This window comes from Oncorhynchus mykiss, chromosome 16 (genome assembly GCF_057628025.1).
Source record: "Oncorhynchus mykiss isolate SJ-2025 chromosome 16, ASM5762802v1, whole genome shotgun sequence".
NCBI lineage: Eukaryota > Metazoa > Chordata > Actinopteri > Salmoniformes > Salmonidae > Oncorhynchus > Oncorhynchus mykiss.
The window spans coordinates 2337742-2358982 of NC_143037.1; the positions used below are offsets into that span (position 1 = coordinate 2337742).

At 44.3% G+C, this 21241-nt stretch overlaps 1 protein-coding gene and 1 long non-coding RNA gene across 13 annotated transcripts in view; one reads left to right on the top strand and one right to left on the bottom strand.

Annotated features, from left to right (window-relative positions):
* heatr5b (HEAT repeat containing 5B) overlaps nt 1–19991 on the top strand; it is a 100043-nt gene extending 80052 nt beyond the window's left edge. For all 12 annotated transcript variants that reach the window (XM_090201741.1, XM_090201730.1, XM_090201736.1 and 9 more), the window contains 7 exons: nt 5741–5891; nt 7476–7600; nt 10208–10309; nt 10403–10525; nt 14791–14942; nt 15327–15540; nt 17451–19991. In XM_090201741.1, the coding sequence (XP_090057867.1) occupies nt 5741–5891; nt 7476–7600; nt 10208–10309; nt 10403–10525; nt 14791–14942; nt 15327–15540; nt 17451–17758 (1175 nt within the window). In that variant the 3' untranslated portion in view covers nt 17759–19991. The remainder of the gene's footprint in view (nt 1–5740; nt 5892–7475; nt 7601–10207; nt 10310–10402; nt 10526–14790; nt 14943–15326; nt 15541–17450) is intronic.
* LOC149976525 (uncharacterized) lies at nt 19928–20479 on the bottom strand. The gene is made up of 2 exons (XR_016487081.1): nt 20001–20479; nt 19928–19958 (listed from the first exon to the last, which is right to left on the bottom strand). It is a non-coding gene; the product is annotated as an uncharacterized LOC149976525 (long non-coding RNA).
* Between the last annotated feature and the right edge of the window lie 762 nt (nt 20480–21241).

Consider the following 21241-nt stretch of genomic DNA (forward strand, 5'->3'; position numbering starts at 1 on the left):
TGATACCGACCAGTACCTATAGTCATCATTAACCATGTGGTGATACCGACCAGTACTATAGTCATCATTTACCATGTGGTGATACCGACCAGTACCTATAGTCATCATTAACCATGTGGTGATACCGACCAGTACTATAGTCATCATTTACCATGTGGTGATACCGACCAGTACCTATAGTCATCATTAACCATGTGGTGATACCGACCAGTACCTATAGTCATCATTAACCATGTGGTGATACCGACCAGTACCTATAGTCATCATTAACCATGTGGTGATACCGACCAGTACCTATAGTCATCATTAACCATGTGGTGATACCGACCAGTACCTATAGTCATCATTAACCATGTGGTGATACCGACCAGTACCTATCGTCATCATTAACCATGTGGTGATACCGACCAGTACCTATAGCCATCATTAACCATGTGGTGATACCGACCAGTACCTATAGTCATCATTAACCATGTGGTGATACCGACCAGTACCTATAGTTATCATTAACCATGTGGTGATACCGACCAGTACCTGTAGTCATTAACCATGTGGTGATACCGACCAGTACCTATAGTCATCATTAACCATGTGGTGATACCGACCAGTACTATAGTCATCATTAACCATGTGGTGATACCGACCAGTACCTATAGTCATCATTAACCATGTGGTGATACCGACCAGTACCTATAGTCATCATTAACCATGTGGTGATACCGACCAGTACCTATAGTCATCATTAACCATGTGGTGATACCGACCAGTACTATAGTCATCATTTACCATGTGGTGATACCGACCAGTACCTATAGTCATCATTAACCATGTGGTGATACCGACCAGTACTATAGTCATCATTTACCATGTGGTGATACCGACCAGTACCTATAGTCATCATTAACTATGTGGTGATACCGACCAGTACCTATAGTCATCATTAACCATGTGGTGATACCGACCAGTACCTATAGTCATCATTAACCATGTGGTGATACCGACCAGTACCTATAGTCATCATTAACCATGTGGTGATACCGACCAGTACCTATAGTCATCATTAACCATGTGGTGATACCGACCAGTACCTATAGTCGTCATTAACCATGTGGTGATACCGACCAGTACCTATAGTCATCATTATCCATGTGGTGATTCCGACCAGTACCTATAGTCATCATTAACCATGTGGTGATACCGACCAGTACCTATAGTCATCATTAACCATGTGGTGATACCGACCAGTACCTATAGTCATCATTAACCATGTGGTGATACCGACCAGTACCTATAGTCATCATTAACCATGTGGTGATACCGACCAGTACCTATAGTTATCATTAACCATGTGGTGATACCGACCAGTACCTGTAGTCATTAACCATGTGGTGATACCGACCAGTACCTATAGTCATCATTAACCATGTGGTGATACCGACCAGTACTATAGTCATCATTAACCATGTGGTGAATCCGACCAGTACCTATAGTCATCATTAACCATGTGGTGATACCGACCAGTACCTATAGTCATCATTAACCATGTGGTGATACCGACCAGTACCTATAGTCATCATTAACCATGTGGTGATACCGACCAGTACTATAGTCATCATTTACCATGTGGTGATACCGACCAGTACCTATAGTCATCATTAACCAAGTGGTGATACCGACCAGTACTATAGTCATCATTTACCATGTGGTGATACCGACCAGTACCTATAGTCATCATTAACCATGTGGTGATACCGACCAGTACCTATAGTCATCATTAACCATGTGGTGATACCGACCAGTACCTATAGTCATCATTAACCATGTGGTGATACCGACCAGTACCTATAGTCATCATTAACCATGTGGTGATACCGACCAGTACTATAGTCATCATTTACCATGTGGTGATACCGACCAGTACCTATAGTCATCATTAACCATGTGGTGATACCGACCAGTACCTATAGTCATCATTAACCATGTGGTGATACCGACCAGTACCTATCGTCATCATTAACCATGTGGTGATACCGACCAGTACCTATAGCCATCATTAACCATGTGGTGATACCGACCAGTACCTATAGTTATCATTAACTATGTGGTGATACCGACCAGTACCTATAGTCATCATTAACCATGTGGTGATACCGACCAGTACCTATAGTCATCATTAACCATGTGGTGATACCGACCAGTACCTATAGTCATCATTAACCATGTGGTGATACCGACCAGTACCTATAGTTATCATTAACTATGTGGTGATACCGACCAGTGCCTATAGTCATCATTAACCATGTGGTGATACCGACCAGTACCTATAGTCATCATTAACCATGTGGTGATACCGACCAGTACCTATAGTCATCATTAACCATGTGGTGATACCGACCAGTACCTATAGTCATCATTAACCATGTGGTGATACCGACCAGTACCTATAGTCATCATTAACCATGTGGTGATACCGACCAGTACCTATAGTCATCATTATCCATGTGGTGATTCCGACCAGTACCTATAGTCATCATTAACCATGTGGTGATACCGACCAGTACCTATAGTCATCATTAACCATGTGGTGATACCGACCAGTACCTATAGTCATCATTAACCATGTGGTGATACCGACCAGTACCTATAGTTATCATTAACCATGTGGTGATACCGACAGGTACCTGTAGTCATTAACCATGTGGTGATACCGACCAGTACCTATAGTCATCATTAACCATGTGGTGATACCGACCAGTACCTATAGTCATCATTAACCATTTGGTGATACCGACCAGTACCTATAGTCATCATTAACCATGTGGTGATACCGACCAGTACCTATAGTCATCATTAACCATGTGGTGATACCGACCAGTACCTATAGTCATCATTAACCATGTGGTGATACCGACCAGTACCTATAGTCATCATTAACCATGTGGTGATACCGACCAGTACCTATAGTCATCATTAACCATGTGGTGATACCGACCAGTACCTATAGTCATCATTAACCATGTGGTGATACCGACCAGTACCTATAGTCATCATTAACCATGTGGTGATACCGACCAGTACCTATAGTCATCATTAACCATGTGGTGATACCGACCAGTACCTATAGTCATCATTAACCATGTGGTGATACCGACCAGTACCTATAGTCATCATTAACCATGTGGTGATACCGACCAGTACCTATAGTAATCATTAACCATGTGGTGATACCAACCAGTACTATAGTCATTAACCATGTGGTGATACCGACCAGTACCTATAGTCATCAGTAACCATGTAGTGATACCGACCAGTACCTATAGTCATCATTAACCATGTGGTGATACCGACCAGTACCTATAGTCATCATTAACCATGTGGTGATACCGACCAGTACTATAGTCATTAACCATGTGGTGATACTGACCAGTACCTATAGTCATCATTAACCATGTGGTGATACCGACCAGTACCTATAGTCATCATTAACCATGTGGTGATACCGACCAGTACCTATAGTCATCATTAACCATGTGGTGATACCGACCAGTACCTATAGTCATCAGTAACCATGTGGTGATACCGACCAGTACCTATAGTCATCATTAACCATGTGGTGATACCGACCAGTACCTATAGTCATCATTAACCATGTGGTGATACAGACCAGTACCTCTAGTCATCATTAACCATGTGGTGATACCGACCAGTACTATAGTCATTAACCATGTGGTGATACCGACCAGTACCTATAGTCATCATTAACCATGTGGTGATACCGACCAGTACTATAGTCATTAACCATGTGGTGATACTGACCAGTACCTATAGTCATCATTAACCATGTGGTGATACCGACCAGTACCTATAGTCATCATTAACCATGTGGTGATACCGACCAGTACCTATAGTCATCATTAACCATGTGGTGATACCGACCAGTACCTATAGTCATCATTAACCATGTGGTGATACCGACCAGTACCTGTAGTCATCATTAACCATGTGGTGATACCGACCAGTACCTATAGTCATCATTAACCATGTGGTGATACCGACCATTACTATAGTCATTAACCATGTGGTGATACCGACCAGTACCTATAGTCATCATTAACCATGTGGTGATACCGACCAGTACCTATAGTCATCATTAACCATGTGGTGATACCGACCAGTACCTATAGTCATCATTAACCATGTGGTGATACCGACCAGTACCTATAGTCATCATTAACCATGTGGTGATACCGACCAGTACCTATAGTCATCATTAACCATGTGGTGATACCGACCAGTACCTATAGTCATCATTAACCATGTGGTGATACCGACCAGTACCTGTAGTCATTAACCATGTGGTGATACCGACCAGTACCTATAGTCATCATTAACCATGTGGTGATACCGACCAGTACCTATAGTCATCATTAACCATGTGGTGATACCGACCAGTACCTATAGTCATCATTAACCATGTGGTGATACCGACCAGTACCTGTAGTCATCATTAACCATGTGGTGATACCGACCAGTACCTGTAGTGATCATTAACCATGTGGTGATACCGACCAGTACCTATAGTCATCATTAACCATGTGGTGATACCGACCAGTACCTATAGTCATCATTAACCATGTGGTGATACCGACCAGTACTATAGTCATTAACCATGTGGTGATACCGACCAGTACCTATAGTCATCATTAACCATGTGGTGATACCGACCAGTACCTATAGTCATCATTAACCATGTGGTGATACCGACCAGTACCTATAGTCATCATTAACCATGTGGTGATACCGACCAGTACCTATAGTCATCATTAACCATGTGGTGATACCGACCAGTACCTATAGTCATCATTAACCATGTGGTGATACCGACCAGTAGCTATAGTCATCATTAACCATGTGGTGATACCGACCAGTACCTATAGTCATCATTAACCATGTGGTGATACCGACCAGTACCTATAGTCATCATTAACCATGTGGTGATACCGACCAGTACCTATAGTCATCATTAACCATGTGGTGATACCGACCAGTACCTATAGTCATCATTAACCATGTGGTGATACCGACCAGTACCTATAGTTATCATTAACCATGTGGTGATACCGACCAGTACCTATAGTCATCATTAACCATGTGGTGATACCGACCAGTACTATAGTCATCATTAACCATGTGGTGATACCGACCAGTACCTATAGTCATCATTAACCATGTGGTGATACCGACCAGTACCTATAGTCATCATTAACCATGTGGTGATACCGACCAGTACCTATAGTCATCATTAACCATGTGGTGATACCGACCAGTACCTATAGTCATCATTAACCATGTGGTGATACCGACCAGTACCTATAGTCATCATTAACCATGTGGTGATACCGACCAGTACTATAGTCATCATTAACCATGTGGTGATACCGACCAGTACCTATAGTCATCATTAACCATGTGGTGATACCGACCAGTACCTATAGTCATCATTAACCATGTGGTGATACCGACCAGTACCTATAGTCATCATTAACCATGTGGTGATACCGACCAGTACCTATAGTCATCATTAACCATGTGGTGATACCGACCAGCATATCCAGACTATCGGTCTATCGTTAGGATATACCACTGAAATGTACATTAATTTAAAATCAGTGTTTACCTGAAACCTAAATGGGCTCATAACTACTGATTTTGTTGATCTGCTCTACGTATCTCCCTCCAGGTAAGGAGGGTGGAGGGGAGAAGGACGGTCTGTCTCTCCGGGGAGAGGGAGGTGAGACTGGGGAGCTGCTCCCGGGGAAGTCCCTAGTCTTCGCTGCCATGGAGCTTATGGTGTTCATCCTGGTTCGTCACTTGCCCCAACTCAACACCAGGTAATATATGAATGTAGTATTTTAACAGGTAATATATGAATGTAGTATTTTAACAGGTAATATATGAATGTAGTATTTTAACAGGTAATATATGAATGTAGTATTTTAAATATATGTTTTTGCTTATCGGGGTTGTTCTGTTGTAACCTGTCAGGGTCGTTCTGTTGTAACCTGTCAGGGTCGTTCTGTTGTAACCTGTCAGGGTCGTTCTGTTGTAACCTGTCGGGGTCGCTCTGTTGTAACCTGTCGTTCTGTTGTAACCTGTCGCGGTCGCTCTGTTGTAACGTGTCGTTCTGTAGTAACCTGTCAGGGTCGTTCTGTAGTAACCTGTCAGGGTCGTTCTGTTGTAACGTGTCGTTCTGTTGTAACCTGTCGGGGTCGTTCTGGTTGTAACGTGTCGGGGTCGTTCTGTTGTAACGTGTCGTTCTGTAGTAACCTGTCAGGGTCGTTCTGTTGTAACCTGTCGGGGTCGTTCTGTTGTAACCTGTCAGGGTCGTTCTGTTGTAACGTGTCCTTCTGTTGTAACCTGTCAGGGTCGTTCTGTTGTAACCTGTCAGGGTCGTTCTGTTGTAACCTGTCAGGGTCGTTCTGTTGTAACCTGTCAGGGTCGTTCTGTTGTAACGTGTCAGGGTCGTTCTGTTGGAACCTGTCAGGGTCGTTCTGTTGTATCAGGGTCGTTCTGTTGTAACCTGTCAGGGTCGTTCTGTTGTAACCTGTCAGGGTCGTTCTGTAGTAACCTGTCAGGGTCGTTCTGTTGTATCAGGGTCGTTCTGCTGTAAACTGTCAGGGTCGTTCTGTTGTAACCTGTCAGGGTCGTTCTGTTGTAACCTGTCAGGGTCGTTCTGCTGTAAACTGTCAGGGTCGTTCTGTTGTAACCTGTCAGGGTCGTTCTGTTGTAACCTGTCAGGGTCGTTCTGTTGTAACCTGTCGTTCTGTTGTAACCTGTCAGGGTCGTTCTGTTGTAACCTGTCAGGGTCGTTCTGTAGTAACCTGTCAGGGTCGTTCTGTTGTAACCTGTCAAGGTCGTTCTGTTGTAACCTGTCAGGGTCGTTCTGTTGTAACCTCTCGGGGTCGTTCTGTTGTAACCTGTCGGGGTCGTTCTGTTGGAACCTCTCAGGGTCGTTCTGTTGTAACGTGTCAGGGTCGTTCTGTTGGAACCTGTCAGGGTCGTTCTGTTGTAACCTGTCAGGGTCGTTCTGTTGGAACCTGTCAGGGTCGTTCTGCTGTATCAGGGTCGTTCTGCTGTAAACTGTCAGGGTCGTTCTGCTGTAAACTGTCAGGGTCGTTCTGCTGTAAACTGTCAGGGTCGTTCTGTTGTAACCTGTCAGGGTCGTTCTGTTGGAACGTGTCAGGGTCGTTCTGTTGGAACCTGTCAGGGTCGTTCTGTTGTATCAGGGTCGTTCTGCTGTAAACTGTCAGGGTCGTTCTGTTGTAACCTGTCAGGGTCGTTCTGTTGTAATACCCTGGTTAACCTGCTTGGAAAATTATTGATTTCCTGCCTTTTTTTAACTGACGTTTGCAACCCTAATAGTACAGCATCTTTGGGTCATTGAAAAGCCCAAACTTATGTTTTTTCATTCCCAGGGTGAACGAGTCCCCCAGCCACCTGCCCCTCCGACCCCAGCCTCGTCTGCCTGAGGAGAGCACCCGGCTGGTGGCTCACACCGTCTCTATACTGGCTGAACTGCCGTCGCTATGCTCCCCCGCAGGTAACACACAGACAAAAACACCTGACCACACAGACTCAGAATGTCTCCTATAATTCATTGCCTTGTTGTGGTGTGTTATACTGCTAATAGCAGAGTTCTAGTGTTCATCTCTCCGCCTTAGATTCAGTCTGGCTCAATGGCCTCTCTCCCGTTGGATCCGTCTCACCCTGGGTCTGTGGTTGTTATGTCTGAGACTGAAGCTTTCTGAGGATCAGATTATCCTGGAAATCAACTGAGTCACACTGGGTGTGAAACAATAGAGAAACAGAGATTCAGTTAGGATGTCAGGGCTACTGACAGATTAGCGACAGGGATTTCGGGGCCACTGACAGATTAGGGACATGGATTTCAGGGCCACTGACAGATTAGGGACAGGGATTAGGGACATGGATTTCAGGGCCACTGACAGATTAGGGACAGGGATTTCAGGGCCACTGACAGATTAGGGACAGGGATTTCAGGGCCACTGACAGATTAGGGACAGGGATTTCAGGGCCACTGACAGATTAGGGACAGGGATTTCAGGGCTACTGACAGATTAGGGACAGGGATTTCAGGGCTACTGACAGATTAGGGACAGGGATTTCAGGGCTACTGACAGATTAGGGACAGGGATTTCAGGGCTACTGACAGATTAGGGACAGGGATTTCAGGGCTACTGACAGATTAGGGACAGGGATTTCAGGGTTATTGACAGATTAGGGACAGGGATTTCAGGGTTATTGACAGATTAGGGACAGGGATTTCAGGGCTACTGACAGATTAGGGACAGGGATTTCAGGGCTACTGACAGATTAGGGACAGGGATTTCAGGGCTACTGACAGATTAGGGACAGGGATTTCAGGGCTACTGACAGATTAGGGACAGGGATTTCAGGGCTACTGACAGATTAGGGACAGGGATTTCAGGGCTACTGACAGATTAGGGACAGGGATTTCAGGGCTACTGACAGATTGGGGACAGGGATTTCAGGGTTATTGACAGATTAGGGACAGGGATTTCAGGGCTACTGACAGATTAGGGACAGGGATTTCAGGGCCACTGAGAGATTAGGGACATGGATTTCAGGGCCACTGACAGATTAGCGACAGGGATTTCAGGGCTACTGACAGATTAGGGACAGGGATTTCAGGGCTACTGACAGATTAGGGACAGGGATTTCAGGACCCCATACAGATTAGGGACAGGGATTTCAGGGCTACTGACAGATTGGGGACAGGGATTTCGGGGCCACTGAGAGATTAGGGACATGGATTTCAGGGCCACTGACAGATTAGCGACAGGGATTTCAGGGCTACTGACAGATTAGCGACAGGGATTTCAGGGCTACTGACAGATTAGGGACAGGGATTAGGGACAGGGATAACATTATGTTTATAGAAAGGGTCTGTTTGCCTTGTTGACATATATAAGGTGCATTCTGCAATGGTTACTGCCGTCCAATCGTCATTTCTATTAGTGTGGGATGGAGTGAAGGATTACATTTTCAATGACGGCAGACCTTGTCAGCTCAACGCTCTTACCACTAGGCTACCCTGCCGCCCCTAAAGGATACAAGTCTGTCTCTCTGTCATTCTTCATTACTAAAGGATACAAGTGTCATTACTAAAGGATACAAGTCTCTCTCTGTCATTCCTCATTACTGAAAGATACAAGTCTCTCTCTCTCATTCCTCATTACTGAAAGATACAAGTCTCTCTCTCTGTCATTCCTCATTATTGAAAGATACAAGTCTCTCTCTGTCATTCCTAATTACTAAAAGATGCAAGTGTCATTCCTCATTACTGAAGGATACAAGTCTCTCCCTCTGTCATTCCTCATTACTGAAGGATACAAGTCTCTCTCTGTCATTCCTCATTACTGAAAGATACAAGTCTCTCTCTCTCATTCCTCATTACTGAAAGACAAGTCTCTCTCTCTCTCTGTCATTCCTCATTACTGAAGGATACAAGTTTCTCTCTGTCATTCCTCATTACTGAAGGATACAAGTTTCTCTCTGTCATTCCTCACTACTGAAGGATACAAGTCTCTCTCTCTGTCATTCCTCACTACTGAAGGATACAAGTTTCTCTCTGTCATTCCTCATTACTGAAGGATACAAGTCTCTCCCTCTGTCATTCCTCATTACTGAAGGATACAAGTCTCTCTCTCTGTCATTCCTCATTACTGAAAGATACAAGTCTCTCTCTCTCATTCCTCATTACTGAAAGACAAGTCTCTCTCTCTCTCTGTCATTCCTCATTACTGAAGGATACAAGTTTCTCTCTGTCATTCCTCATTACTGAAAGATACAAGTCTCTCTCTCTCTCTGTCATTCCTCACTACTGAAGGATACAAGTTTCTCTCTGTCATTCCTCATTACTGAAGGATACAAGTCTCTCTCTGTCATTCCTCATTACTGAAGAATACAACTCTCTGTCATTCCTCATTACTGAAGGATACAAGTCTCTCTCTGTCATTCCTCATTACTGAAGAATACAACTCTCTGTCATTCCTCATTACTGAAGGATACAAGTCTCTCTCTGTCATTCCTCATTACTGAAGAATACAACTCTCTGTCATTCCTCATGTCTGTCATCGCCCCCCCCCCCCCCCCCCACCCACAGGCAGCATGACCATCCTCCCGACTGTACTCTTCCTGATAACCGGGGTCCTGAAGGAGACGGCTGTGAAGACACCTGATAACTCCATACCCCTGCCAGTCTCAGGTACACACACACACACACACACACACACACACACACACACACACACATACATGTATAAAGATACCTGATAACTCCATCCCCTGCCTGTCTCAGCTGCTCTACAGGGTATAAAGACGATCATTACCTCTCCTCTGGCCCGGGCTGAGAAGACTCCCACTCAGTGGACAGGACTGATTAGGAGTAGTCTGGCTTCTGTTCTAGAATATTCTACACCAGGTAACATATACACTGTTCTAGAATATTATCCACCAGGTAACATACACACTGTTCTAGAATATTCTACACCAGGTAACATATACACACTGTTCTAGAATATTATCCACCAGGTAACATACACACTGTTCTAGAATATTATCCACCAGGTAACATACACACTGTTCTAGAATATTCTCCACCAGGTAACATATACACTGTTCTAGAATATTATCCACCAGGTAACATACACACTGTTCTAGAATATTCTACACCAGGTAACATATACACACTGTTCTAGAATATTCTCAACCAGGTAATATACACACTGTTCTAGAATATTCTCCACCTGGTAACATACACACTGTTCTAAAATATTCTCCACCTGGTAACATACACACTGTTCTAGAATATTATCAACCAGGTAACATACACACTGTTCTAGAATATTCTCAACCAGGTAACATACACACTGTTCTAGAATATTATCAACCAGGTAACATACACACTGTTCTAGAATATTATCAACCAGGTAACATACACACTGTTCTAGAATATTCTCAACCAGGTAACATATACACACTGTTCTAGAATATTATCAACCAGGTAACATACACACTGTTCTAGAATATTATCAACCAGGTAACATACACACTGTTCTAGAATATTCTCAACCAGGTAACATACACACTGTTCTAGAATATTCTACACCAGGTAACATACACACTGTTCTAGAATATTCTACACCAGGTAACATACACACTGTTCTAGAATATTCTCCACCAGGTAACATACACACTGTTCTAGAATATTCTCAACCAGGTAACATATACACTGTTCTAGAATATTCTCCACCTGGTAACATACACACTGTTCTAAAATATTCTCAACCAGGTAATATACACACTGTTCTAGAATATTCTCCACCTGGTAACATACACACTGTTCTAGAATATTCTCCACCAGGTAACATACACACTGTTCTAGAATATTCTCAACCAGGTAACATATACACTGTTCTAGAATATTCTCCACCTGGTAACATACACACTGTTCTAAAATATTCTCAACCAGGTAATATACACACTGTTCTAGAATATTCTCCACCTGGTAACATACACACTGTTCTAAAATATTCTCCACCTTGTAACATACACACTGTTCTAGAATATTCTCAACCAGGTAATATACACACTGTTCTAGAATATTCTCCACCTGGTAACATACACACTGTTCTAAAATATTATCCACCTGGTAACATACACACTGTTCTAGAATATTATCAACCAGGTAATATACACACTGTTCTAGAATATTATCAACCAGGTAACATACACACTGTTCTAGAATATTCTCAACCAGGTAACATACACACTGTTCTAGAATATTCTACACCAGGTAACATACACACTGTTCTAGAATATTCTCCACCAGGTAACATACACACTGTTCTAGAATATTATCAACCAGTTAACATACACACTGTTCTAGAATATTCTACACCAGGTAACATACACACTGTTCTAGAATATTCTCCACCTGGTAACATACACACTGTTCTAGAATATTATCAACCAGTTAACATACACACTGTTCTAGAATATTCTCCACCTGGTAACATACACACTGTTCTAGAATATTATCAACCAGTTAACATACACACTGTTCTAGAATATTCTCAACCAGGTAACATACACGCTGTTCTAGAATATTCTACACCAGGTAACATACACACTGTTCTAGAATATTCTCCACCAGGTAACATACACACTGTTCTAGAATATTATCAACCAGTTAACATACACACTGTTCTAGAATATTATCAACCAGGTAACATACACACTGTTCTAGAATATTCTCAACCAGGTAATATACACACTGTTCTAGAATATTCTACACCAGGTAACATACACACTGTTCTAGAATATTCTACACCAGGTAACATATACACACTGTTCTAGAATATTATCAACCAGGTAACATACACACTGTTCTAGAATATTATCAACCAGGTAATATATACACTGTTCTAGAATATTCTCCACCTGGTAACATACACACTGTTCTAGAATATTCTCCACCAGGTAACATACACACTGTTCTAGAATATTCTCCACCTGGTAACATACACACTGTTCTAGAATATTATCAACCAGTTAACATACACACTGTTCTAGAATATTCTCAACCAGGTAACATACACGCTGTTCTAGAATATTCTACACCAGGTAACATACACACTGTTCTAGAATATTCTCCACCAGGTAACATACACACTGTTCTAGAATATTATCAACCAGTTAACATACACACTGTTCTAGAATATTATCAACCAGGTAACATACACACTGTTCTAGAATATTCTCAACCAGGTAATATACACACTGTTCTAGAATATTCTACACCAGGTAACATATACACACTGTTCTAGAATATTATCAACCAGGTAACATACACACTGTTCTAGAATATTATCAACCAGGTAATATATACACTGTTCTAGAATATTCTCCACCTGGTAACATACACACTGTTCTAGAATATTCTCCACCAGGTAACATACACACTGTTCTAGAATATTATCAACCAGGTAACATATACACACTGTTCTAGAATATTCTCCACCAGGTAACATACACACTGTTCTAGAATATTCTCCACCTGGTAACATATACACACTGTTCTAGAATATTATCAACCAGGTAACATACACACTGTTCTAGAATATTATCAACCAGGTAATATATACACTGTTCTAGAATATTCTCCACCTGGTAACATACACACTGTTCTAGAATATTCTCCACCAGGTAACATACACACTGTTCTAGAATATTATCAACCAGGTAACATATACACACTGTTCTAGAATATTCTCCACCTGGTAACATACACACTGTTCTAGAATATTCTCCACCAGGTAACATACACACTGTTCTAGAATATTATCAACCAGGTAACATATACACACTGTTCTAGAATATTCTCCACCAGGTAACATACACACTGTTCTAGAATATTCTCCACCTGGTAACATACACACTGTTCTAGAATATTATCAACCAGGTAACATACACACTGTTCTAGAATATTATCTACCAGGTAACATACACACTGTTCTAGAATATTCTCCACCAGGTAACATACACACTGTTCTAGAATATTCTCCACCTGGTAATATACACACTGTTCTAGAATATTATCAACCAGGTAACATACACACTGTTCTAGAATATTCTCCACCTGGTAATATACACACTGTTCTAGAATATTCTCCACCTGGTAACATACACACTGTTCTAGAATATTATCAACCAGGTAACATACACACTGTTCTAGAATATTATCAACCAGGTAACATACACACTGTTCTAGAATATTATCTACCAGGTAACATACACACTGTTCTAGAATATTCTCCACCTGGTAACATACACACTGTTCTAGAATATTATCAACCAGGTAACATACACACTGTTCTAGAATATTCTCCACCTGGTAACATACACACGGTTCTAGAATATTCTCCACCTGGTAACATACACACTGTTCTAGAATATTCTACACCAGGTAACATACACACTGTTCTAGAATATTCTCAACCAGGTAACATATACACACTGTTCTAGAATATTATCAACCAGGTAACATACACACTGTTCTAGAATATTATCAACCAGGTAACATACACACTGTTCTAGAATATTATCAACCAGGTAACATACACACTGTTCTAGAATATTCTCCACCAGGTAACATACACACTGTTCTAGAATATTCTCCACCAGGTAACATACACACTGTTCTAGAATATTATCAACCAGGTAACATACACACTGTTCTAGAATATTATCAACCAGGTAACATACACACTGTTCTAGAATATTATCAACCAGGTAACATACACACTGTTCTAGAATATTATCAACCAGGTAACATACACACTGTTCTAGAATATTCTCCACCAGGTAACATACACACTGTTCTAGAATATTCTCAACCAGTTAACATACACACTGTTCTAGAATATTCTCCACCTGGTAATATACACACTGTTCTAGAATATTCTCCACCAGGTAACATACACACTGTTCTAGAATATTCTACACCAGGTAACATACACACTGTTCTAGAATATTCTCCACCTGGTAACATACATCCGGTTCTAGAAGGATTCCTGGTACCCAGGTGTTTCCCATCTACCCATTGTGTCAGGATGCTGTGTAGGTGGCTGCCCAGCCGTGGCCTGCTGATAATGCTGTAATTGACCTTTAATGCGTGTTCCTCAGATGAGTCTCGTCCCAACATGGATGAGGTCAGTATGCTGACAGCCATGACCCTCTTCCTGCTGTCTGCCAGTTCAGAGGTCATAGGAGTCACTGTGCTGCAGCAGGGTTGTATGGAACGCTATAGGAACGCACTCCTCTCCTCTGACCCCTGGGTACGCACACACACACACACACACACACACACACACACACACACACACCGCCTCATCTCCTCTGACCCCTGGGTACGCACACACACACACACACACACTGCCTCGTCTCCTCTGACCCCTGGGTACGACACACACACACACACACACACTGCTTCACTAAAGCGTTGAACTCCTCTGACCCCTGGGTACGCACACACACCGCCTCATCTCCTCTGACCCCTGGTACGCACACACACACTGCTTCATTAAAGCATTGAACTCCTCTGACCCCTGACCCCTTTAATGTCTATTGTCTCTTCTATTACCCTGCTCTAAGACACATACCCCCCCCCCACCCAGTCTCCAGTGGTCCCTGAATGTCAGTAATCTGTTTCTCCCTCTCAGGTCCAGGCGCGGTGTTACCAACTCCTCCTGTCCGTGTTCCAGCACCCCAGCCGTGCGTTATCCACCCCCTACATCCACGCCCTGGCGCCTCTTATGGTGGAGAAACTGAAGGGGGTGGAGAGGAGTCGCCCAGGCACGGTCACGGAGCTGCAGGCCGTTCAGGAGGGCATCAGGGTTCTGGAGAACCTAGTGGGCATGGCAGAGGAACAGAACCGTATGTACCGTTGGTAGCAATGCTGTACACACAGGGTTAAAACGGTCACGGACCTGCAGGGCCGAACAGGAGGGCATCGGGGTTCTGGAGAACCTAGTGGGCATGGCAGAGGAACAGAACCGTATGTACCGTTGGTAGCAATGCTGTACACACAGGGTTAAAACGGTCACGGACCTGCAGGGCCGAACAGGAGGGCATCGGGGTTCTGGAGAACCTAGTGGGCATGGCAGAGGAACAGAACCGTATGTACCGTTGGTAGCAATGCTGTACACACAGGGTTAAAACGGTCACGGACCTGCAGGGCCGAACAGGAGGGCATCGGGGTTCTGGAGAACCTAGTGGGCATGGCAGAGGAACAGAACCGTATGTACCGTTGGTAGCAATGCTGTACACACAGGGTTAAAACGGTCACGGACCTGCAGGGCCGAACAGGAGGGCATCGGGGTTCTGGAGAACCTAGTGGGCATGGCAGAGGAACAGAACCGTATGTACCGTTGGTAGCAATGCTGTACACACAGGGTTAAAACGGTCACGGACCTGCAGGGCCGAACAGGAGGGCATCGGGGTTCTGGAGAACCTAGTGGGCATGGCAGAGGAACAGAACCGTACCACCGTGGCCTGAATGTGGGGCACAAGCATCTCGATCAAATGTTGACCTCCGATAACCCCCAATCTAGATCCAGTTTATTCCCTTCAGTATTTTACTACTGAAACTATCCACCTGACAGATCATTCAAAGGGTCAGACGGCTTTCTCTGCATGTTTTCACCGACATGAAATGCCAGATTCCAGATTCGATTGGTTTAATTCCCGAGTAAAGATCATGCAGGGACATATAAGAGTTTGTAATAAAAAAAAATCAGATTTTCAGGATATTTTCAGTTTATGGTTCAGTAGAGAAACTGGTGAGAACATAATTGAGTTGTCTTCCTGGTGTCCTATTCGAGTTGGGTAACCTGTTAGAGGTACACATCTCCCTATAAAGACATTCATTGATCTGTAAAAGCCTTTCTGTAACTAAACGCCTCTTTTCATGCGTTTCCTTGTATTCTGGGAGTGGTAGTCTGGATTTATGGTCTCGGGTTTTAGACTCGGTGTGTGTAGTAGGGGGGAGTGTTAGTCTGGATTTATGGTGTGTGTAGTAGGGGGGAGTGTTAGTCTGGACTTATGGTCTCGGGTTTTAGACTCGGTGTGTGTAGTCGAGCAGCTGAACTGTGAGAGTTTGTGTTCTCATGCTTCCAATATGTATGAGTTGATTCTCCTGTGTACTGTAGGTCAGACTAATCTTTATGAATCACAGTATTTGATATCCTCTCACTCTGAGATACTGATCCATTTTTTTTAATAGAGCAAAAAAGAGTTAAATAACAAGATGCATCAATGTTTGTCTCCCTCAATTTGTCTCCCTTTCTCTTCCCTTCCGTCTCTGTCTCTTGCATCTCTCCCTCTCCCCGTTTCCCTCCCTCTCCCCGTTTCCCTCCCTCTCCCCGTTTCCCTCCCTCTCCTCCCCGTTTCCCTCTCCTCCCCGTTTCCCTCCTCCTCCCCGTTTCCCTCCTCCTCCCCGTTTCCCTCTCCCTCCCTCTACCCGTTTCCCTCTCCCTCCCTCTCCCCGTTTCCCTCTCCCTCCCTCTCCCCGTTTCCCTCTCCCTCCCTCTCCCCGTTTCCCTCCCTCTCCCTGTTTCCCTCCCCGTTTCCCTCTCCCTTCCTCTCCCCGTTTCCCTCTCCCTCCCTCTCCCCGTTTCCCTCTCCCCGTTTCCCTCCCTCTCCCTGTTTCCCTCTCACTACGTCTCCACCCGTTTCCCTCTCCCTCCCTCTCCCCGTTTCCCTCTCCCTCCCTCTCCCCGTTTCCCTCTCCCCGTTTCCCTCTCCCTCCCTCACTACGTCTCCACCCGGTTCCCTCTCTTCAACAGGGGTACAGTTGCTGGCTCTGCTCGTCCCCACCCTGGTCTCCTATCTCCTGGATGACAAGGCCTTCTCCTCTGCTCCTCCTGCCTCCAAGGGCCTACATGAGTTTGCTCTCCAGAACCTGATGCGGATCGGGCCCCTCTACCCAGCTGCCTTCAAGACAGTGATTGGAGCCGCACCTGAGCTCAAGACCCGCCTTGAGTCGGCCGTCAGAGCCAATCAGGCGAGCAGCAAAGCCAAAGCAGCAGCCCTATTGGCCCAGCCAACTGTGCAGGCCGCGCCCACCATCAAACTCAAAACTAGTTTCTTCTAAATATCCCTGAAATGCAGAATACTTTATCATCCTGGTGTTGTTGTCGTCTGATACGTCTCTAAGATGTTCTTTATTTAACTTGGTTCTCGGTGGATGGGATTTTTCTACTTAGTTTTCTTGAAGTCGGCAGGTAGCCTAGTGGTTAGAGTGTAGGGACGGCAGGTAGCCTAGTGGTTAGAGTGTAGGGACGGCAGGTAGTCTAGTGGTTAGAGTGTAGGGGCGGCAGGTAGCCTAGTGGTTAGAGAGTAGGGACGGCAGGTAGCCTAGTGGTTAGAGTGTAGGGACGGCAGGTAGTCTAGTGGTTAGAGTGTAGGGGCGGCAGGTAGCCTAGTGGTTAGAGTGTAGGGACGGCAGGTAGCCTAGTGGTTAGAGTGTAGGGACGGCAGGTAGTCTAGTGGTTAGAGTGTAGGGGCGGCAGGTAGCCTAGTGGTTAGAGTGTAGGGGCGGCAGGTAGCCTAGTGGTTAGAGTGTAGGGACGGCAGGTAGCCTAGTGGTTAGAGTGTAGGGACGGCAGGTAGCCTAGTGGTTAGAGTGTAGGGACGGCAGGTAGTCTAGTGGTTAGAGTGTAGGGGCGGCAGGTAGCCTAGTGGTTAGAGTGTAGGGGCGGCAGGTAGCCTAGTGGTTAGAGTGTAGGGACGGCAGGTAGCCTAGTGGTTAGAGTGTAGGGACGGCAGGTAGTCTAGTGGTTAGAGTGTAGGGGCGGCAGGTAGCCTAGTGGTTAGAGTGTAGGGGCGGCAGGTAGCCTAGTGGTTAGAGTGTAGGGACGGCAGGTAGCCTAGTGGTTAGTGTGTAGGGGCGGCAGGTAGCCTAGTGGCTAGAATGTTGGACTAGTAACCGAAAGGTTGCAAGATCGAATCCCCGAGCTGACAAGGTACAAATCTGTCGTTGTGCTCCTGAACAGGCAGTTAAACCCACTGTTCCTAGGCCTTCATTGAAAATAAGAATTTGTTCTTAACTGACTTACCGAGTTAAATAAAGGTAAAATAAATATAATAATAATAATAATGTCCAGGAAACAAGTATGTAAATAATATCATTAAAGGGTGTTTTCATATCCACTTCCACAACCCCTGTAGAGAGAGAGTACTGCTTTGGATGTCATTTAAATGTATTGTTACTATTTTAGAGATGGATCTCATTTTTTACATCTTAAATGGCATGCTATTCCCTATGTAGTGCACTTCCTTTTGACCAGAGTAGTGCACTCCCCTTTTGACCAGAGTAGTGCACTCCCTTTACCCAGAGTAGTGCACTCCCCTTTTGACCAGAGTAGTGCACTCCCCTTTTGACCAGAGTAGTGCACTCCCCTTTGACCAGAGTAGTGCACTCCCCTTTGACCAGAGTAGTGCACTCCCCTTTTTGACCAGAGTAGTGCACTCCCTTTTGACCAGAGTAGTGCACTCCCCTTTGACCAGAGTAGTGCACTCCCCTTTGACCAGAGTAGTGCACTCCCCTTTGACCAGAGTAGTGCACTCCCCTTTGACCAGAGTAGTGCACTCCCCTTTGACCAGAGTAGTGCACTCCCCTTTTGACCAGAGTAGTGCACTCCCTTTTGACCAGTGTAGTGCACTCCCTTTTGACCAGAGTAGTGCACTCCCTTTTGACCAGAGTAGTGCACTCCCCTTTTGACCAGAGTAGTGCACTCCCCTTTTGACCAGAGTAGTGCACTCCCCTTTTGACCAGAGTAGTGCACTCCCCTTTTGACCAGAGTAGTGCACTCCCCTTTTGACCAGAGTAGTGCACTCCCCTTTTGACCAGAGTAGTGCACTCCCCTTTTGACCAGAGTAGTGCACTCCCCTTTTGACCAGAGTAGTGCACTCCCCTTTTGACCAGAGTAGTGCACTCCCTTTACCCAGAGTAGTGCACTCTCTTTGACCAGAGTAGTGCACTCCCTTTACCTAGAGTAGTGCACTATTTAGGGAATGTAGGATGCCATTTGGGACTCTTTCCATTGAACATGTAAAGGGACCTACTTCAAAAGAATGTAACTGAGTATAGTTTGTTCTGTATTTGCTTCCTTATTGGTCTGATGTCATCATTCCGCGCGGACTCTTGTACTCCGTGAGTCTTGGTTACAGCGTTTGTTAAGGCTGATGTGTCAACGTGGCTGTGTCCACTGTAAGACAGATTTCAATCATGTGTATGTTTGTAATGGAATGTGTTTGTTGCCATGTGGAAACTTGAGCAGAAATGGGTCTACCTTTAAGTAAAATGGGTCTACCTTTAAGTAAAATGGGTCTACCTTTAAGTAAAATGGGTCTACCTTTAAGTAAAATGCTTGTTTTCGACCAGTCCTCTACAACACATTAAATAGACCTCACAGACCAGTCCTCTACAACACATGAAATAGACCTCACAGACCAGTCCTCTACAACACATTAAATAGACCTCACAGACCAGTCCTCTACAACACATAGACCTCACAGACCAGTCCTCTACAACACATTAAATAGACCTCACAGACCAGTCCTCTACAACACATGAAATAGACCTCACAGACCAGTCCTCTACATCACATTAAATAGACCTCACAGACCAGTCCTCTACAACACATTAAATAGACCTCACAGACCAGTCCTTTACAACACATTAAATAGACCTCACAGACCAGTCCTCTACAACACATTAAATAGACCTCACAGACCAGTCCTCTACAACACATGAAATAGACCTCACAGACCAGTCCTCTACAACACATTAAATAGACCTCACAGACCAGTCCTCTACAACACATTAAATAGACCTCACAGACCAGTCCTCTACAACACATTAAATAGACCTCACAGACCAGTCCTCTACATCACATTAAATAGACCTCACAGACCAGTCCTCTACAACACATTAAATAGACCTCACAGACCAGTCCTCTACAACACATTAAATAGACCTCACAGACCAGGCCTCTACAACACATAGACCTCACAGACCAGTCCTCTACAACACATTAAATAGACCTCACAGACCAGTCCTCTACAACACATTAAATAGACCTCACAGACCAGTCCTCTACAACACATTAAATAGACCTCACAGACCAGTCCTCTACAACACATTAAATAGACCTCACAGACCAGTCCTCTACAACACATTAAATAGACCTCACAGACCAGTCCTCTACAACACATTAAATAGACCTCACAGACCAGTCCTCTACAACACATTAAATAGACCTCACAGACCAGTCCTCTACAACACATTAAATAGACCTCACAGACCAGTCCTCTACAACATATTAAATAGACCTCACAGACCAGTCCTCTACAACACATTAAATAGACCTCACAGACCAGTCCTCTACAACACATTAAATAGACCTCACAGACCAGTCCTCTACAACACATTAAATAGACCTCACAGACCAGTCCTCTACAACACATTGAATAGACCTCACAGACCAGTCCCCTACAACACATTAAATAGACCTCACAGACCAGTCCTCTACAACACATTAAATAGACCTCACAGACCAGTCCTCTACAACAC